Source organism: Aphelocoma coerulescens, chromosome 4 (assembly GCF_041296385.1).
Source record: "Aphelocoma coerulescens isolate FSJ_1873_10779 chromosome 4, UR_Acoe_1.0, whole genome shotgun sequence".
Classification (NCBI taxonomy): Eukaryota; Metazoa; Chordata; class Aves; order Passeriformes; family Corvidae; genus Aphelocoma; species Aphelocoma coerulescens.
In genome coordinates, this window is record NC_091017.1 from 28,021,441 (window position 1) to 28,041,245 (window position 19,805).

General features: G+C 35.8%; 1 protein-coding gene across 1 annotated transcript in view; it reads right to left on the reverse strand.

Moving 5' to 3' along the window:
- Positions 1-836: 836 nt before the first annotated feature.
- The window catches only part of TACR3 (tachykinin receptor 3), a 35,872-nt gene continuing 16,903 nt past the window's right edge, over positions 837-19,805 (reverse strand). Inside the window, exons 4-5 of the mRNA XM_069013276.1 lie at positions 4,241-4,437; positions 837-1,318 (exon numbers count right to left, since the gene is read on the reverse strand). Of these exons, the coding sequence (XP_068869377.1) occupies positions 1,003-1,318; positions 4,241-4,437 (513 nt within the window). The 3' untranslated portion in view covers positions 837-1,002. The remainder of the gene's footprint in view (positions 1,319-4,240; positions 4,438-19,805) is intronic.

A 19,805-nucleotide genomic window follows, 5' to 3' on the forward strand; every position in this document is an offset into this window, starting at 1 on the left:
TGGTGGGAACATGTCTGCGTAAGAATGCCTTGCATATTTTCAGATGCAGACACAGGAGTATTTTTACATGCATCAAGCTATGAAAAATTTGTGAAAAGAGCCCAAATATTTTTTTTTTTCCCTTGTGGAAGTTTTTCGTCATGAATCTTGTTACTTTATCTTTTGCAGAGAAGAGTCCATTGCCACAGTGGTATTTTTTTTCATATGTGAATCTCCAGTTTAAAATCTTTTGACCTTTCTAAAGTCAATCAGAAAGGTTCTGTTAAGGTCATTGGAGACAGACCTTACCCTTAGTACTAAGGTACAAAGTTGTTGGACATTCATCAAAGTAAAATATTCCCTTGGAAGTACAGATCCCATTAGAATCTAATGTTTACTAATATGCAAACTTTGGTAGAATTTAACTTAGTCTCTTAGTCATGTTCTCCTATTCTTATATATATTTGCAAAATTGTACTGTTGCAGACAGAGCTGAACTGCATTCATGTGAACTTAATTTTATCTATTTGTCTGGGAATGGGACTAAATTGTAAAACAGCTTAATAGACATGGGGCTCATTAGGTGTTCATTATAAGTACATTTTTATAATCAAATCTTATGTAATTTTGTTACTGCAGAATTAATACACTCATAATGGAAAACATTGTACATTTCTGCTACAATAAGTAAAGGAGCCTGTTACATTTCAGGAAGTCTAACATAAATAGCAGAGGTTGGGGACAACTGAAACAAAGTTTTTTATGCCATTGATATTTTGGGTAATCCCTACAAACATTGTTGTGTGTAAGATGCAGCTGTGCTTTTGGGCTGAGGTGTACGTATGTCTTCAAATTCCTCTTTCTCTCCCAAGAAGAAAAAAAAGTAAGAGATGGCTAAAAGTCTCACGATATTTATAGCTAGGGTTTGTTAGTGGAATCTGGTTTGCTTTCTTGTAGTATGAATATCAAGTCCCAAAGTAGGAGAATGTTGACCAGGGTTGCCCTTCTAGCAATGCGAAATATTTAGGAATAAACATCTGCTGATGTGTGCAGTGAACTGATGAGGCTTGAGGCCATGGAAGTGGTCTTGGAATTCCTCTGTGAGCAACCATTGACGTTCAGGTCCCTTGGAGCTGCTCTTTTCTTATGGCTGGTGTGCATGCTGTCTCCATCATTAGTGTCGAACACCACTGTCATGCTGGAGTCCATCCTGGACACAGCGTAGAGGCTGCTTTGCCGTGTGGGGTGAAACCTGGCTGCCTTTAGCTCCAGCTCATCATAGCTGGACACCTCAATGAAGGGGCACCAGTGGAAAGCTCGTTTGAAGCCAGCTCGGAACCTAGGAGGGAAGAAGCCTGGTGAAAGCCTGTGCTTGGCAAGAGCCAGCCTCAGGCCTTCATCTGAAAACCTACATGGTGCTGGCAGGGCACTGACTTGGCAATTATCCTGCCCCTACACCTGGGTGTGGTGAAGTCAGTTGGAGTTTCCTTGACTGAAGTCTGAATAGGGTTAAAATGATGGTAGTAACAACTAATGTTGGTTTCTGATTTTCTATATGCTTTCCCTGCATTTTAACGGTGGTATTTTCCTCATAATGAATTTCCTGTCCTTTGCCCATGCTTAAGTGAACAAACACCAACTTTCATAGAACTGTCTTCAGAGAAAGTATTTTTGATTTGACCTCTAATGAAATCTGCACCTATATTTTTGTCTTCTTTCAGCAAGAAACTTTGTAACATTCTTTTCACTAAAATACTATCCCAGTTTCCAAATTTCAATATCTCTTCTGTGTTTCTCTCTTAACAGAGATGCTTTTACAGGAATGGTGTAATGACTAATAATTGTTAGTGTAAAATATTTGGAAAATAATTTTTAATAATTAAAGAGGATCCTAGAAAGTTGAAATCTGAATGTGAGCAATATAAAACCAGGTGTTTTGAGGCTTTAGATTATTAGGGTGTACAATATTTACACAGAGTTATTTTAATTCAGAGGCAGGGATTTACCAGAAAGACCATTATGTTTTGTGTGTATCCATTTCCAGAATAGAAGTTTAATATATTAGAGGAGCAATTCCCCATTATATCTATGTATAACTGGAAAAAGAACACCTTTTCACCTAGACCTAAAGCTTACCTGACTTTCTCACTTGTCTTGCTTCTCTTGTTTTATTCCAACAATCAGCTCTGTTGTTTATACTGTCTGTAAGTTTTTTTAAAAAATGGTTCAACTACCACAGTGATGTCTGCAGTTAAGAATTCAGATGAAGTGTTCAGTTAAAGTTAACTGATCTCACAGAAGTGACTTTTCCTTCCTCAAATTTTTAAGTTTGCCATGGAGTTCTCACATGATGACAATGGAGCAGGTAGGTTGCTATGCAGCATTCTCTGTTTACATGCAGTCAATATTTTGGAAATATTTTGGAAAAGTACTGAAAGAACCTCTGATGGAAATGGAATTAGTGCTGGAACTGTAAAACCAAAACATCTTTAAACTGTATTACTTTTCTTGGCACTTTCCATCCTCTTTTTAATTCAGAGCATGTTTTTTTTTATCTTGAAATAATGCTCTCTTTATCTAGATATGTAATATCCTAATTAGCCTGGAAGATGAAGCTGGGGATGGATGTTCTAACTCTGTCTGATACTAGATCCAGCAGAGACATGAATTTATCTGACTCCCAGCAACAAGCTCTATTTTCCTACTTAATGAAAAGGAAGCAGACATTCTGGCATCTTCATTTCAATGTAGACCTTAATTATAAGAAAATTGTCACCAGTATTTCATTCTTGCATCAAATTCTGAACAAGGTGACCTTTAGTGTGTCTCAAGATTATTAGTTTTTCTTTGGCTGTATTTTTTAATCCAGATGTTTAATTTTGCAGTGTGCAAGTGTCAACATAAGCAACATCAGAGATGATTTTTTAAAGAATACTTTTGTAACTGTGCCATTAAAAGTTTTTGAAGAAAATGGGGTTGGTTTAGAAGTTTTATGGTAGTAATTGAAAAATATGAGGCCTCATTCTTCCTTGCCTTTGATTTTTGCAGCCACTTACTGAAATCTGGTTTCTGTTGAAATTAATGGAAAATTTGCCATTTGAGTTACGGTTCTGTTCTGGCATGCTAAAATTTTACCTCATCTTTTAGCAGTTGTAAATGATGAAAAGAGGCAGAGAAGGCTGTATGAATTTAGTCATTACCTCGTCCTTTTGAAAGATCATGAATATTAATTGTCATAAATTATCCTCATCAAGGAGGAAGAGTCCAGTGTTTTTACACCAATAAAAACTCATTAGGATTTGTTAACTTCATTTTTGATTAGATTCCTTTTGTCAGGTACTGCATGATCTTTAGCAGGGGTTTGGAACTATCTTGCAAAATTGGTATAAAGTTTGACAGTAATTAAACTTGGCACTGGCTGCTAAGTTAAAAGAGATTTTAAATAATATTTAGGATTACTGATTCATACTGACTGAGTTTGTGAAGTAATTAATTGTTTTTGGTGATCTTTATTTAATAATACTAGAAGAAATACTGGAGAATAGGATTGCCAGGATGATGTTTGTGTAGATCCTGGTCCTACAAGTTGAAATGAAAAACTTGAGTCCCTTCTGCAATGGAGTAGTCTCAGACTATCAAATATCCATAAAATCTCACCAAACTCAACAGGTGCAGTGCCTTTGAAATTCCGAGCATCATGTGTTGCTATCAAACATTACTCTAATTTAGTATTGAGTAATGAGAATATAAGTCTTTGTACAATATTTATGAGCCTGTTGCAGCTCTCGGAGTGCAGCAGAAATCTAATGCTGAGGTATAGAAAACACAGTAAATCACGTTTTATGTTACGTCCTTCAGCAAAACAAAATTGGGGCTGCAGTTAGTGAACATATGGCTTGCACTTTATATCACTAGTGGCCATCTTCTTTATTTTAATCTTTTGCAAACCAAAAAACATTAAACTGCCATAGATTTTTAAATTTTGCAAGTGGACATAGGAAAGACTGGTTTCTGAAAACTGAATTTTGCTCTGAAATTTTAAGTACACCAAAATATTTACTAGAAGTGCATCTTTGGTTTTTTGGGATTCTTTTCAAGTACTAACCTAAAGAAAGGTTGGTTTGTTCTTGGTTTTTTAATTTTTTTTTTTATTTCCCACTCACTGAAAACTATTTAAGTGAAAATTCTATGTCTTTTATTTGATTGAAACAATTTATATTCTTGTTGCAGTTTTGCATCTCGTTTCATAACCAGCTCTTACCTTTTATTAAGACAGCAGTAGATAATGGGATTGTACATTGTAGAGCTCATGGCAAGCCAAAAGCTGGCTAAATAGATTTGCTGAATGTATTTCCACCGATTCAATTGTTGATAGATCCCAGTAACTATGAAGTAAATGTGGTAGGGCAGCCAGCAGACGGCAAATGTCAGCACAACCACAATCATCATTTTTACCACCTGAAAGAAAGAAATAATAATGATATTTTGCCTTTTTTATTTGAACTAGCATTTCAAGATCCATTAATAATTTTCTTGTAATTAATTTTTAAAGTTAGTAAAAGGAAAGATGAATATGCTTTTATATAGTTTTTCGTTTTAATCTGACTCTCTTAAATATTTTTTTTCTTGACTGGAGATATTCTTTTCCCTTAGAAAAATAACATGAAAATCTTCTCTAACTTTATTTGTATTTATTTTTCCAAGTAGAGTGTTTGCTTACTTATATTTGGCTATCTAAAATAGCACGTTTTTTCTGTATGCGTAATCATGGCGTAAGGTTACAGGGTGTTTTATTAGGACACCTCATTTTGGTCTTTATTTACCTTGGTGTCTCTTTTTTTTGTGGTCTGAGAGTCTATTTCTTGTCCCCCGTTTTCAGATGTGATTTGAATAACACTAGGTTGTAGGAAATGAGCAACTGCAGCATCCTGTGTAATTTCAGAGCCTAACAATTCTCTTGGCTGGTGATCCTTATTTGTTGTTTTCTGCAGGCATCACAACATCTGTTAGCTACCATAGTTTCCAGTAAGCACAAATGAAGAGGAGCTCTGCTTTGTGCTCCAAACACATGAAGAAATCTTGGAAGTCATGTAAAATTTTCACTCCCATCTTTCTCTTTTCAGCTATGTCAAACACTAATCCAGCTACCATTTTCAGCGCAGTATGTCACATATTTCCCCACAGGTTTTCTTTTTGTAGCTAAAATGAAACTAGACATGATAGATCTATGCTGGGAAGTCTTTGCTCCTTTGTACTTGTGAATACTGAGGAATAACAGGAATCACTATTAACAGTCCCTTTATTTTCTCTGTACAAGGTGGCATTTCATACTGTTTCTAGTTTTACCAGGGGGAAAAACCAAAAAGCTGAAATTTACTGTACTTATGTACCTTTAGTTATTACTTTTATAAAATTCCAACTAACATAATGAAATCATTTTCCCTATAAATGTTATGGTGTCCTCCTTATCTCATATTACATTTTCCTATGGGAAACATAAAGCAATTTTTCATTGAATAGCTGGCACCAGTTTACAATCTTTCCTGCTGGGTGGGACTGTAGCATGCAAGATTTTACTTATAAGAATATTTATTATTGCTGATATATATACACTGATCATCACTTAAAGGTAAAAAAGAGGCATCTGACCACATATACAACATTAATAATAGTTGGTTCTTCTAAAACACTTTTCATCAGTTGGCTATAAATCATCCTGTGATCAGGAAGATCAGTATTATTATAAAGGAAGGCAACACAGCAAAACATTGTATCACTTTCACCTTTCACATGTACATCTGTGTGTCTATATCTAAGCATATATAGACGTTTATGGGACTATATATGCAATTTTTTTGGGTGGGAAGGCAGAGGTTATGATATTATGTGGGCTTCCACTTTCTTTTGCTGGGGACTGGGCACTTACAGCTCTGCCTTGCACACATTGTATAGATAGAAGACTTAACTCTGTAGTTTTACCACAATACTTAAGCTCTCTGTCCTCTGATTTACAGGTGCACTTTGCTTGTTGCTGTGTTCTTATAGATCTGTCAGGAATGGTGTTACCTCAGTGACTTTCAAGACTTCTGTAATTTCAGAACATTTGAGAGTCAAATTACTTACCTTGATTTAATTAGCAATTCTTGCAGTACCACCTGTGCATGTGAAATTGTTCCTAGGGTTATTAATCATTGGACTATCATAGGTCCTAAATGAAAGGATTTGTGTGTCCAGATTTTCAAAATGTAAACAGACAAACCTGTATTTACGATTTACATTTCATCTGTGCAGTGCTTGAGAACCAAAACAGTAGAGTTTCCCAGCAACTAACGTAGCTTAATGTGATTGAACACCGTGTCACTCATGCCCCAGAGTTGCTAGAAATCACAGAAAGAGTCCAGGTTGCTCATTTCACATAGTCAATTGTGTTAATATTTTCCAAAAGAAAGTTGTTAGTCTTTTTTCTAACATCCAAATGTTTACTGTCTAGTTTTCTGTGTTATACTGAAGGGCAAGGCAAGCAGTGCTTCAAGAGTCTACTTAAAAGTCTCCTAAAAGCTAATAAACGTCCACAATCTGTACAAAAAATAGCTTTTAGATTTCAGCTGCTGCAAAAATTAACCCTGAAGGAATGAAGTTTCGATTTATATTACTGTTAAATATAATATTTCAGATTTTCATCAAGGGAACAGAAATCCCCAAATAACTTTTACCCTGCAAAGAAAATCAACAATTTTTATTGTCAAAATTTTGGGCAATAAAATTGTAATTTTGAACGTTTTAACTTCTTCTAAGTTTTGAAATGAAAAATGCCGAATCACCCCCAGAGAATTGCATCTTTTCCTGCAAGTTTATTGTTTCATTTAAAACAAATTAGTAATTTTTTAAAACAGTGAGAGTAGTATAAGATTTTTTTGTTGCTGTTTCTGTCTGGAAATCCATGATTAAATATTAAGTCATCATCATTCTGAAAGCAGAAATTTCTGAAGCAAATAGTGGAACTAGATAAAAAGCTAAAGATGATTTTAGATGGGCATTAGCATTTGATTTAATTTGTGAAGTAACAGGTCACTTGAATGACACACAGTGATACATATTACATTTTTAATCATTCAGGTTTGCAGCTGTTTTTCATAAATGAAAACATAATCTAAAATGTCCAGAATCATTTTTCTCTCAAGTAAGGCTGTATCAGTCTGCGTTCCACTGATGTGAATGGTGATATACTGATAAATGTATGTCTTGGGGCAGACATAAGATGGCGTTTCCTTATTAATATATAAAAATGGTTTTTCCCTGGATCAAAAAAGTACAAATTTTTCCTGGAGAAAGGGACATTTAAGAAAAATCAACGTTGTCATTTTGAGTATTTGTGCACTTACTGACATATTTCCTAGAAGATAAGTGAGATATTGCAAGTCTGTGTGGTGATAAAGTTGTTGGAAACACAAGGCAATTAGGGTTAAATTTGAAGTCAACTGCAGAAGTCGTGAGAGGAATCAAAAAGCCCTAGTCTATTCTCATTTTGTCATCTAAGAATGACTGTGTGTTGGCAGAAACAGAGGAAAAAAAAAAGAATCAGAGGAAAAGGAGGGAGATTATTGCCAATTTCCTCTTCTCTTTCAGAGGGTCACACATGCTGTGCAAGGCCATACCTTGCAGTTTATCGCTGCAGTTCTTGTCCATAATGTTGGTCTTACCTGTATAAAATTTCATTTATTGATTATATCAGTAACTATGAACAGAACGTGACTTCAAGGTCTAAAAACCCAGGGCATCTTGAGTTTACTTGAAATAAATTCTGATGAACAAGTGCCCGCAAACCAATAGGGCAAATAAATTAAACAGACCCACTATGAATTTACCACATAAACCTGATTGTCTTTTCCCAATACACTTGTGATATTTCACTAAAGAACCTCCAGTGACACTTCACAGGTCCAACTGTAGAGTATAAAAGACACCTTCAGTGTTGGGGTTGTTTTTGACTATTTAAACCTGTGACTGGAAAAAAAAAAGTTCTTTTTAATAAGCCTGTTCTGTTTCACTTTTATGAGATATTACCATTTTTCAGTTGCTTTTCCTTCTGTTCTGAGTTGCATAGAATTCATTAATAAGGGTTTGCTCTTGTGCATTTGGAAACATTTCTAAAGCAAGAAAATTACTGAATTCAGTTGCTTGGCTTAAAGTCTAGCTCTGTTCCTGCCACCATTTCACCATGGAGCTTTCCAAAATGTGAATTGCAGTGAAAATCGCTAACCTTTATCCCAGTGGCACCATTTTCCCTGGTGTTCTGTTCAATCTCCCTTTGTGTATTGTGGGCAGCAAGCATGACTGGAGGAAAGAGTGTTTTTTCTGTTCTAGGCAATAGTTTTGTTAAAATGAGTCATACTGAGTCTCTCAGTTGTGCAACCTTCATGCAAATCTAGAGGCTAGATTGGTAAATGGAAAACCAAAGTATTTGTTTTATGCACTGATTTCCATTAACCTGTTCTGCTGATATTGATGCACTGCTGCCTGTATCTAGTAAAGAAAGTTAATTTATGTGCTTTGTGGTCTTGTCCATTCCTTTAAATCCTTTCTGTCTGAGTAAGAAGCATTCTTTCATTAATGAATGTAATGAGAAAAAATACCTTTTTTGCTCTTTTAAGTATATAAGTTCATTGGAATTGGAGCTTGCAGGTTTGCCTTTGCTGTGAAACATTTGAAACAGTAAAAGTGAAAAGGAACTAACAAATTCAGCTGCACTCAGAAAAACCAGTAAGTACATTTCCCCCCCCCCCGCCCCATACTGTTTTTATTTTGCATGAAGAATAGCTAGAAAAATAGTCTAATTTAGATGTAGCATTGAGAACAACTCTTGAAAGATTAGGAATAAAATATACTTTTCTGAGAGACTCAGTCGCTGCTGGAGAAATATAGCAATTCACATTGCAAGGCATTGATTTGCCAGCAGTACCTAAGACTTGAACCATGCAGTCATTTCCTTTTCAATCTTCTCTGCAGCTCCTTATTGTCTTTCTAAGTCATCTTTGATACTGCTGCTTCTATGAGTACAGGAATTTGGCTTTTGATTGTATTTGCACTTTTATCACACAGAACAACTTAATTACTTGCAGAATTTTTGCTCCTGGGTGTTATGCAGATATAAATGAGAAGCAACCAATATAAGAACCCATGGAGTGTAAGAATGTCTTTGTTTACCCTCTCCTGGATGTTATTTATTCATGAAAACAACTTAAGCACAGTCCACAGATAATCCCTGAGGATCATAACTTTTGCCCTGTGCTCTTTTGGGAGAAGTAAAATGCCACACTAACATTTCACAAAGTGTTTCTTTCAACATGTTAGCATGCAGCCAGTAAATCCACTTCCCAGTCCTGGGGACATACATGGCACTTATGCATGAAGCACCAGAGAGAAAGGAACACAGATATGCCTTTGCTTCTCCACAATGCTTATTTGAAGTGAACTGGTTTTTGTGCAAGAAAAGTAGGATTCAAAGGGTAACTCTAAAGGCAGTAGTACAGAAATAGGACTGACTGCTAAGATACCAAGTGCTTTGACAAGCTCAGGGATTTTCGGTGTTCTCTCAGCTCATAGGAAAGGACAGATTCTTAATAGCTGAAGGAGATGCATGTTTAGGAGGAGAAAGTATGTGAGAGCTTGGAAGTCTTTCAGCTAGGTAAGGTACTTGGCAATTCCAATGCTCCAGATAATTTTAGTCTTCTGACTTATGCTTTCCATCTGTTTTTTTCAATTGCTTGAAATAAAGAAACTGTTATTCATTTCAGTTTGCATAATCCCTTGTCGCAAACAGAATTCATAATCATTTACTTTGTTATTTAAGCTCTGAAGTTCAAAAATATATTCTCTTCTAGTGTGAAGTAGTTTTTAATTAGTTTGCATTCTTCCAAATGCTAAAATGTGGGGCTCCCCTAAAAGCAAAGCAATTCTGACATTTTTTATGAGTGGCCTTAGCTACTGCTATTTTTAAATTATGTTTCCCCAAAGTTGCATAGACCACAGGTTTGACAGTGCCTTTGAGTTTCTCTCAACATGTCAAGAAATATCTGTTCCATTGCAAAAAGGGGTAAATATTTTGCTCAGAGTTTTATTTTGCTTGAGAATGCATGATTTTACAAGCATCTGATTGGGGACAAGGAGGAAAAGTTTCCACAAGTTTTATGTTACTTTATCTAAGAAGAGATGTCTAAATTTCTCACAAGAGATTGTTGGATATTAGGCAATATGATAATGTCTGCTGCTCAGACTGAGAGTTTTTTTCTGTAAGCTGGACGACAAGTAAAGGTAAGTGGCTTTGTATCATTGTCTTGGCCTTAAGCATCGAGTAGCATAAGAAGTTTATGTTCTTTAGAAAATGACTCTGTGTGGCTATTGTGGGATTGGCATTATTGGGCATGGTTATCTACCTGCGACCTATTTCTGCGAAAAAAGTGAAAAAGCTGATCTAGTGCTTTTGTACTTAAGATTCATACCACCACTTATTTTACAATACTTTCATTCCAGGTAAGGAAGGAATGATGGGGCATAATTCACTTCCATGCCTCTAACTAAATATGAGATTTAGTGTGGGGGAAACAAAATAATACTATCTTCTTTTGTTTTCCCAATAGGGGTAGTTAATTCTGAAGTCCACTTTCTGACACAATTCTGAAAGTGTTCTGGAACCGTTAATCCTCATTGAAGGCTCTCCCAGAACCTTGCCAATGTTTAAATGAATTTTCCATATAAGACTTCTGAAGGAATGGCACTAGTGAATGTTCTCTTTTGGAAACTAGATCTTATATGTTGGACACTGCAATAAACAACTAATGCTATGATGAATTATGCCAATGAATTATGCAAAAGTTGGATACCATCCTACCTGTGGTTTACTCTGTCTGGACTCCTTATAATGGAAACTGTCCTCCTGAAACTAAAATGAGATGGTACCTTTGGTTATCTTCAATAGAGGAGCACAGGCTCTTATTTCATCTTGAAAGACTACTTTTTGAATTGTTTTATTTCCAGTTTATTCACCTAGGGCAATTGAATAAGTGATTTATATAATTAGAAGCCATTTGAATGTTTACCATATTTCTCTATAATTTTGGCACCAGAATATCATGGGAAGGAATGCAGATTATTTACTACATAGTTTGAAAAACCTCTTTCTTCTCTGTTCTGTTGATAAGAAAAAAACTATGAGTTATTCCTGGACTGTACTTGTGTAAATTCGTAGGCAAAATTCTGTTAGGAAAAAAAGCACAGTTAAAGCTATTTTTTAATTGCCATCATAATTATGCATTTGCAGTGGTAGTAGCATCTTCCCTTACAAAGGTTGAAAAAAAATGTTTATTACCACCTAAGGAAAAAAAAAAGGCAAAAAAAATTTAATATTGTCCCCCAGTCTATTTTCTTTTAAGTTGACTTCAAAGGAAACTGTTAATGTCAGTGATGTTGAGGTTTATATTTTGCATTTGATGCACCTGGTTTGTTTTTGTCATTCTGCAAATGGCTGTACAAGGTTGTGAATTTATTAGGAGAAGTAGACTTGTGACTCACACACAGAACATTTTGGAAATACTTGGTCAGTAAAAAGTGGTATATGCTCTGGTCAGTTATTGATGAAAAGTATCAGGAGTGTCATTCTCCTGACAGCATCTACTTTTGTACAGAGAAGCATTGCTTCAAGCATTAAAGTAATCACATGACTTGGCCATAATGGTCAACACTTTGGTCATTATTGCACTGGTTTGATACTCCTGTGTTATCCCAATCCTGTGGAATAAGGTATAAGGTGACCCATGCCAGGGTGGCTGAAAGTGTTTCCTAGGAAACCTGCTCTAAAACCGGGAGAAATCAAAAAACTGCTATCCACCCCAGCAAATGAGTGATGAAATAAAGCTGCTTTGAATAGGTTATTTACAATGTTGCAGTACAGAAACTTCTAAACAATGAAGTATTTGAGTTAAAGGATTAAATTTGTTAGGTGAAGGCATTAATAGACATAACATAGGCACCCCTCTGTGTGTAGGTGTGTAGATTTCTGCTTTAACTCAGAAAAAAAACTGGTGAAGTTATGTTTTGTTTTCACATGAAGAGCAGCCTTGAGTGAATGCAGAAGTGTGTAAGTGCAATACTGGAACTGCAGTTCTGTTCTGCTGAATATACAGATCTTGGTTCTGCAGTCCTCCAAAATGACTGATCAGATTTCCTGGGTTTTTCACCACACAGATGCTTGGCAGTATTCCAGAAAGATCAACAGACTGAAAACTCACGCTAAAACTAATTAGTTCATGACTTCCCTCCAAGGACTCGATGAGGAAGAGATTTCTTATGCACAATCTCTTATCTCTTTCTGTGTGTGTATATATATATGTGTGTGTATATATATTTACACACCCATGCACACACAGGACTATTCATGTGGTCATAATTTAGGATATATAATGGGATAACTTTGCAGATTAGATAAGACAACAAAAGACCTTTTGAAGTTTCCAAGGTTTGTTTATATGCTGGTGAAAAAGTTTGCATACAACTTAAAGAACACACTTTGTCCTTCCTGAATGTGGGATTTTAAGGTTATCTGTCTGGAGGATCAGGTCCAAGACTTGAACTTGGGGAGAACTGCACAGAGAAAATGAAGTCTGTCTTAAAAACCCAACTCTATAGTTTGAAACATGGAGGTCATAATCTCCATGCTAAAAATCTGAATGTTGAAAAGGAGACATTTGACTTTCATTTGTCTTTCTTGTAGGTATCTCGGTTTTATTATTAAAGAACATTTATAGTTGAATTCAGCAATGCATTTGAAAACACACTGAACTCACTAACATTGGAGTGAAGCATTGTTGAAATTTTTGGTCTGTTAACCTAGTGTTACTTCGCTTCTTAAAAATATGAGGCATTACTAAGCAGAAATTTTTGCCCTAGGACTGTCCCTAGACTTAATATTTCGCATAAATTTTCTGCCACCAGTTATCAGAAATAGAAGAATAATGAGGAGAAACATCACAGCAACTGTGAATGCACAATTCTGAGCCTAATCACTGACCATGAGAAGCAGTCTCTTAAATCTGCCCCTGACCTGGAGATGTTGCCAGCTGTTCTATGGAAAAGTTATAACCAGAAAACTTCCATCAGTTTGCCAGTAAATACTTAAACTGGCAAGGTTTATGCACAGTATAAAGCCATTTTTAGTATTAACTCTGTGTTTACTTCCCTGTAGTTGCTGCTTGAAGCGTGGATGATGCCTGTGGAAAGATGTGCTTGTTCACAGTTCATAGCTGAGTTTTAGGAACTTGAGACAATGAATGGAAGCTGGCACTGCTGTGGAGTGTTCTGTAGCTATTCAGATATAGAGAGCAGAGAAAGCAACTTCCAGTAATTTTGTTACATTTCACTGTGTCAGTCATGTTCAGAAAATGTTCAAGAGGTCTGACTTTATTTTTACCTCAGTAGGAAATCTTCAAAATTGTGGGCAAATCATTAAAAAGAAAATAAATTACTAAAAAAAAAAATCCTGAAAAGGAGAACAGGTGAACCCTTTTTTCTTTCAAGTTCTAAGACCATAAAATAGCTCTGTAAAAAATATTTTGAGTTTAACATGCAATGAAAATAGTTCCCCTGTACCTCATGTCCCAGTCTTTCCCTAGGCAACTTCTAAGCATGTGAAGAGTGAGACTGTGAAATAAAAATTATGATTCACAACATTAATAATTACTTTGCTCATTCCCTACATGTTCAGTGGGTTTTCAGTCCATATACTCAGTAATAGAAAGAGTTTAACAGAACTTTTTTTAAAACTTAAACCCAAAGATTATTGGTTATTCTGCCTCATCCTACTGGAAAAAAGTGCTTCTTTGTGTGCATGTGTTTAGGGAGGGGGTCGTACATTGTAATTAATGTGATGATTTTGCAAGAATTTAATTAATGGTAAATGAAAATGCCGAAATCAGGCCTTCCTGTCAATACTCTATATCCTTGCTGAGATTTTTGATAACTATGGGAATGTATTACAGATCAAAATAGGAAAAGGTATGTTATTCTGCTAGTATTTTCACCACAAAGATATTCCTATGATATTCTGACCCTCATTACCCTTTTGAAGTTTTTCTTAAACTTAAGAGAAAATAAGCTTAAAAAAAATTCTTTTAGCTGTAATAGCAATTACTTGCAAGTAGAGACTTTGACTATTGTGTTAATACCAATCTGGTGAGTCTGGCAGGGTATTTGTGTTTATGGTTATGGAACAACTGCTCAAAATCTTAGTGGAACACTAACATTTGCAGTCTGGTCCAATAACCTTCTTAATGAGCAGTCCTGACTCACATGCAGAACCATGGAGAAGAGCAGCAGACAGGATCAGCATCTGTGCTTTGTAAGAAGCATACTAAGCAGTGTGTCAAATCTCCTTGTGTAACTAATTCCATCTGCAGGGTTACAAACCAAGTTTTAGGCACATGTTAGTTTGTGAAGTCAGGCTCTAGCTTTATTAGGATTGTTTTACATCTACCATATTAACAAGGGTATTTCATGCTTGCCATAAATGGTCAGAGTTAAGGATATCGTAGTAAGAGGTGCCCTGAAGCAGAATGAGAGGAAACATACCTTTAGTATTAATTTTTGTAAGTAATTTTACCTGTTACATTTCACTACTGAGCATGATTTGGAAAACACTTTGCACTGGAAAGGTAGTTGAGAGAAAAATATTTTTGTTAGAAAGTATTTAATACTAATTTCCCTCCAATCTGGGATATATTCTCTAAATACCAATTTTGATATCTACCTCATTTAATGTATTTACTGAGGAGTTTTGTACAGCAAAATAAAGGCATGCCAAATAATTTTGATGATGAGACACTTTTAAGCAACTTTGCTGCGACAGAGGCAAGGAGAGAAAGAATGTGGATGTGAGAGAAGAGAACTGCAGGAGCAGAAATCCAGCTTTGCAGTGCTGGTCATATACTTTGTATGGTACCAGTAGTGATTGTGTCCCTAGGTGGGGTGGTGGCAGTGACAGATATCACAGAGCAGATAGAAACTTCTGGACTGGTACTGTGCTAGTTTTGGGGGTCATTTTACACTGTACTTCCATGGGTAGGATCATACTCAGAAAAATTCTGGCATTTGCTCAATTAAGGGCTAATAAAATTATCTGCTGTGAATTTGTTTGCCTGTTGCGAACAGATGAAGAGGAGACAGATGTTATTGACTGATTATAGCATGACCAGGTCATGCATTTAATGAAAGGAAAAAATGAGATATTAGGATCTTCCAGATGAGGCATTCTCAGTGGAGAACAGAGAATTACTCCTGTGCAGGACCATGGTGACACTACATTGCTGGAATTCCTTGTCTGGTTTTGGTCACTTGTTGCATAAAGATGTTATGTAAAGATGCTATAGAAAAGATCAGAAGCACTTTTTTCATTTATATAACAAATGTAAACAAAACCAGAGAGAAAATGGATATAAAAACATCTGTAGAGGTGACACCACTGAGGATATTAAGTAATTAATTAAGCTATCTGAAAATAGTGGCATAAATAGAGCTGTTTATAAAGAAATTTAGCCTGGAAAAGTGAACTCTAGGACTGGTGAGATTTTTTAGAAGATGGAGGTTTAAGATGATACCAGAGGAATTCTGTTAGAGTTGCCTGTGGTGACAGGTCTGAAGGCTGGTTCCTATTCTGTTTTCATTTAACATTTAAATATTGAAAGAGACAAAATGACACTCAATGAGTAAGTAGAGAAATTACTGGACATAGTTCAACATCTTCCAGTGTCTGGCAAACAAAGGACGAGCTTGTTTTCAGGAGAGCCTTTAAAAGCATCTGAGGATTCCTTCTTACTGTTTTTTTTTCTTTTTCTTTACATTAAGTAAGAAATGTGACATTGTCAAACACAACCATAGATTAAAACTTGCCATGACTCATTGATGTGAAGATCTTCAAAAAGATTTAATTTCTAGAGTAGTTTCACAAAGTCTGAGATACGTGACTGATTATAACCTTGGAGGAGACTGATTTAACAGTATGAAGTCATAAAGTCAGACTAATTGCTTCAGAAATTTCTCATTCAATTTTTTGTATTTCACATAGAGGAAACACAGTGTATGAGCATAACAAGCTGACACTTTGTGTGGTATTTTTGTCACACCTTCGGTTGCCTGAGGAATTAATCAGCAGACATTTCCATGTAAGGACTGGAATCTTTAAAAGGCATCTCTGTTTCTCTTGATTGTTAGCTGATAACACAGCAGTGGAGTGTACAGGAGTGGTGCTAGCTGGGTTAAGTTGTCCTTCAACCTCATATTACTTAGTCTTTTTGCGTATTTGAATGTGCTGAACAATGATTGTTAAATTTGTCAATGTGGCTGCACTGAAGTACACCTGTGGTTTTCAATCACAATAGAGCTTTGGCCTACAAAAGGTGCTCACAGTGCATCAGCATTTTGGATAAATGATAATTTAACTGTAGCTGTAGGAAATTTCAGCTAGTCAAGCAATACAGCAACCCACACGTTATCATATAAGTTATAGGGCTATGACTGTTAGATCACTGAGACCACCTGTTCTTAAAACAGGTTTATTTAAAATGTAAAAATTTATTTCTCCAGCTTAATCTTTGCTGTTAGTTCTCTTCTAGTATTTATTTATTCTGTTTTGCATTTTATTTTCATTGTCAATCTCTGAAAAGTCAAAGAGTAGACGTATTTACAGAAGGTGAATACGGATGGACAAAAAATACTATACAGACACCTATTTTTGACAGGAGAGTTTGAAATTGAGACAGAAATTGAGTTTCTGAACCTCATTACCCCACAACAGAATGGGTAGGTTGTTCCACATATTGCTCCCAGAAATGTGAGATCAGCTAAAGGGAAGAGGTGCCTTCCCAGGGGAAAGTGCCTGTGACACTTTGTGTATGTTTGTACCATTCTGGAGTGCATCCCTGATTCATCCTCTCAGTATCTACTTGAACATTAGGGAGAATTTTTGGACATCAGGAAGCATTTCTTCACTGAAATGAAGTTGAATGGTTGTCAGCCATTGGAAAAGGCTGCCCAGAGAAGTGGTGGAGTACCTGAAAGTGTTCAAGAAATGAATGGACATGGCACTTAGTGCTGTGGTCTACTTGACAAAGTGGAGACTGGTCAGAGCTTGGACTTGTTGATCTTGGAGATCTTTTCCAACCTTAAGAACTCTATGAGTTATGAATTTATTGCTTGTTAATTTGCCTAAAACCTTTCTGAATCTTCTGAGAAGCATCTGGCAGTAAAGCATCTCAGATGCTCTTTACCAACTTTTAAATGACCCTTTCTTAAAATACTCTCTCTTCTACCTGCCTTAAGCTGCTCTCATATCTGTTCTTGTATTTCAGGATTTGGTGACCAACAGTTCTTCAGCCACTTGACCCATCACCTTTGTGTTTCTCTAAACCCTGACATCTTGTCCCTTGGCCTCCTTGTCTCCAAACTGAAAAGTTCAGGCCATTTTAATCTGTTCATAAGTCCATAGATGATTTTTAGCTGCCATTCCTTGGACTTTTTCTAAATCTATGAACTGGAGGGGGAACAAAATGAGAACAAACCTGAGAAATATGTATGAAGTGTTCATACAGGAGTTCTCACAAAGACTGCGACTCACCATCAAACATATGGGGTTTTTTTTCTTGTTTTAGACTCAAATTTGAGGAACAATTTTTATATTGAAACAATGCAGCTTTTAATCAATCTTCATTGCTAAAAGAAGTTGAGATGATACCTCGAACTGTGTTAGGAGAAGCAAAAATTACAGGCAGAAGCATAAGTGTGGAGGAATGAAACTTACTGAAAAAGATGCCTGATGACATCACAAAGTTAACAGTCATAAGTAAAAGGAACAGTAAAGAAAATATTAAAGTTAAGCACATTTCCCATTCCTCTATATTCTTCCCATTGTGGCCAGGCAATGGCATCTTCTGTTGAGATGAATGTTCTTTTTTTCAGAAAACAGTTGTATCAGAACTGTATCTCTTGATAAAAACAATAGTTAACTGATTTTATTTGCAGTACATGGTTATTCCCTCTTATGGGTTAATTAAAGCTGAAAGAGTGATTGAAACTTGTTAGATAGCAAAAACAGGGTGTAGAGACAACATCTGAGAGCAAGTATTTGCAGTGAATATAAAGAACATTTTGACCTAGTAAATCTTATAGTAACATTATGAGACACCTGTATAAACTTGTTACGTATGACAGCATTGAGACTGTAATTCCATATTATGAAAATAGGAATTGCAGGAGAATAAATGATGTTCAGCTGAACATCAGTCAGTCTCATGCCAGGAGATTTAAGAAGGGATAATGGCTGCAAAGTCTGCGTGTGAAGCAAATATTCAGAAGTTCAAAAGACTGATGTCAGGCAGATTTAAATGAGTCAGTCCCTGAAATATTTGAGCTGTCAAAAAAAAAAAAAAAGAAAAAAAAAAAGAAACAAAGAAAAAAAGAAGTAATGATGTAGTTGCATCCAGTCCTGAACTTCTAAACATTTTGTCTTTGACCTTAAAGATACTAAGCATGACTTTGTGTTGTCCAACCTGCAGTATGCACTGTGAAATTCTTTGAATCCTTTGTTCCTTAATTTCACTTTCAGGAGGATTCAGGACTGTGTTGCACAATCATATGTATGAAATGATGAGACTGTCTGTTGAACTACTAACAGCTTTCTTGAGCTTCAAATCTTTTGCTGGCAAACATTGTTTCCTTTAAAGGTTTTGCATGAACTGTTTATATGAACTACCTTCTTAATATTAAATACCATTTCAAACAACCCTAATCCAACACCTTTGCACTGTATCATTGCCTGATATGAAACATAGTCAGCTATTGTATATTTCTCTTTCATTATAAGTGTGCAGATATCCCATGTGTCTAGATACCTATTTACTAAATATCAAGAAAAACAGATGATTTCTTTGCCTGAAAAAGGCAAAGCACTAGCTCTGTTATCAGAGACAGGCTGAGTTATAGCTTTATTTGGATTCCAGTCTGTTAGTTCCTCTCCATGAATAACCAATTATGATTCATCTTTCCAAATACCAGTTATTTCATAAATCCTGCTGGAGAGCACAGCAGTGTAGCTAAAATGCTGTCATGGAGCTCTACCCAAAAAGTCACTGATGCAGTTATAATATATCTGCACATAATTTAATTCCCTTGTTGCATGTCTTGAAAGTATGCATTCCTGTACTCTCACATTTAAAATTCTTAATTAAGGATGCTATTCCTTGTCTCTTATATATATTTAGAATTCTAAACAGGTGCTGTTTTTAAAGTATTCAAGGGATTTAATTGGGCCCTCTATTTCATATGATAAAAGCCAGATTTTCTCTTCATGCCACAAGATTATTTTACTTAGTTATTATGATAACGGGTCCTGAAGTTCTGGCATGTCCTGGATCTCCAATAATTTAATAGTTTTCTTTCCACATTTGCTTTTGCAACTTGTGTCTGTTACAGAAAGTGATTTCTCAGGTTGTCTTTACAATCAGAACCCCGTCACCTCCAGCGGAGTATTTGCTTTATTTTTTTCCGATGGCTGGGTTAAAGGGGAGCATTGGTGTTAGCACAGCTAGTTGATCAGTGAAATCTTTTTCTGCTTATGTTCTGTAGGAAGGGCAATCTCGTAACTTTGAAAATACACTTTTGGGTAATTGACAACATGCATGGTGAAGACTGTAATGGTAATGTTGAACTTTTTGGGTAATGTCAAAGCGTGAAATCTGATCTTTTGAAATGATTTCAGTATTTCTGGAAATTAGTGTAATAATATT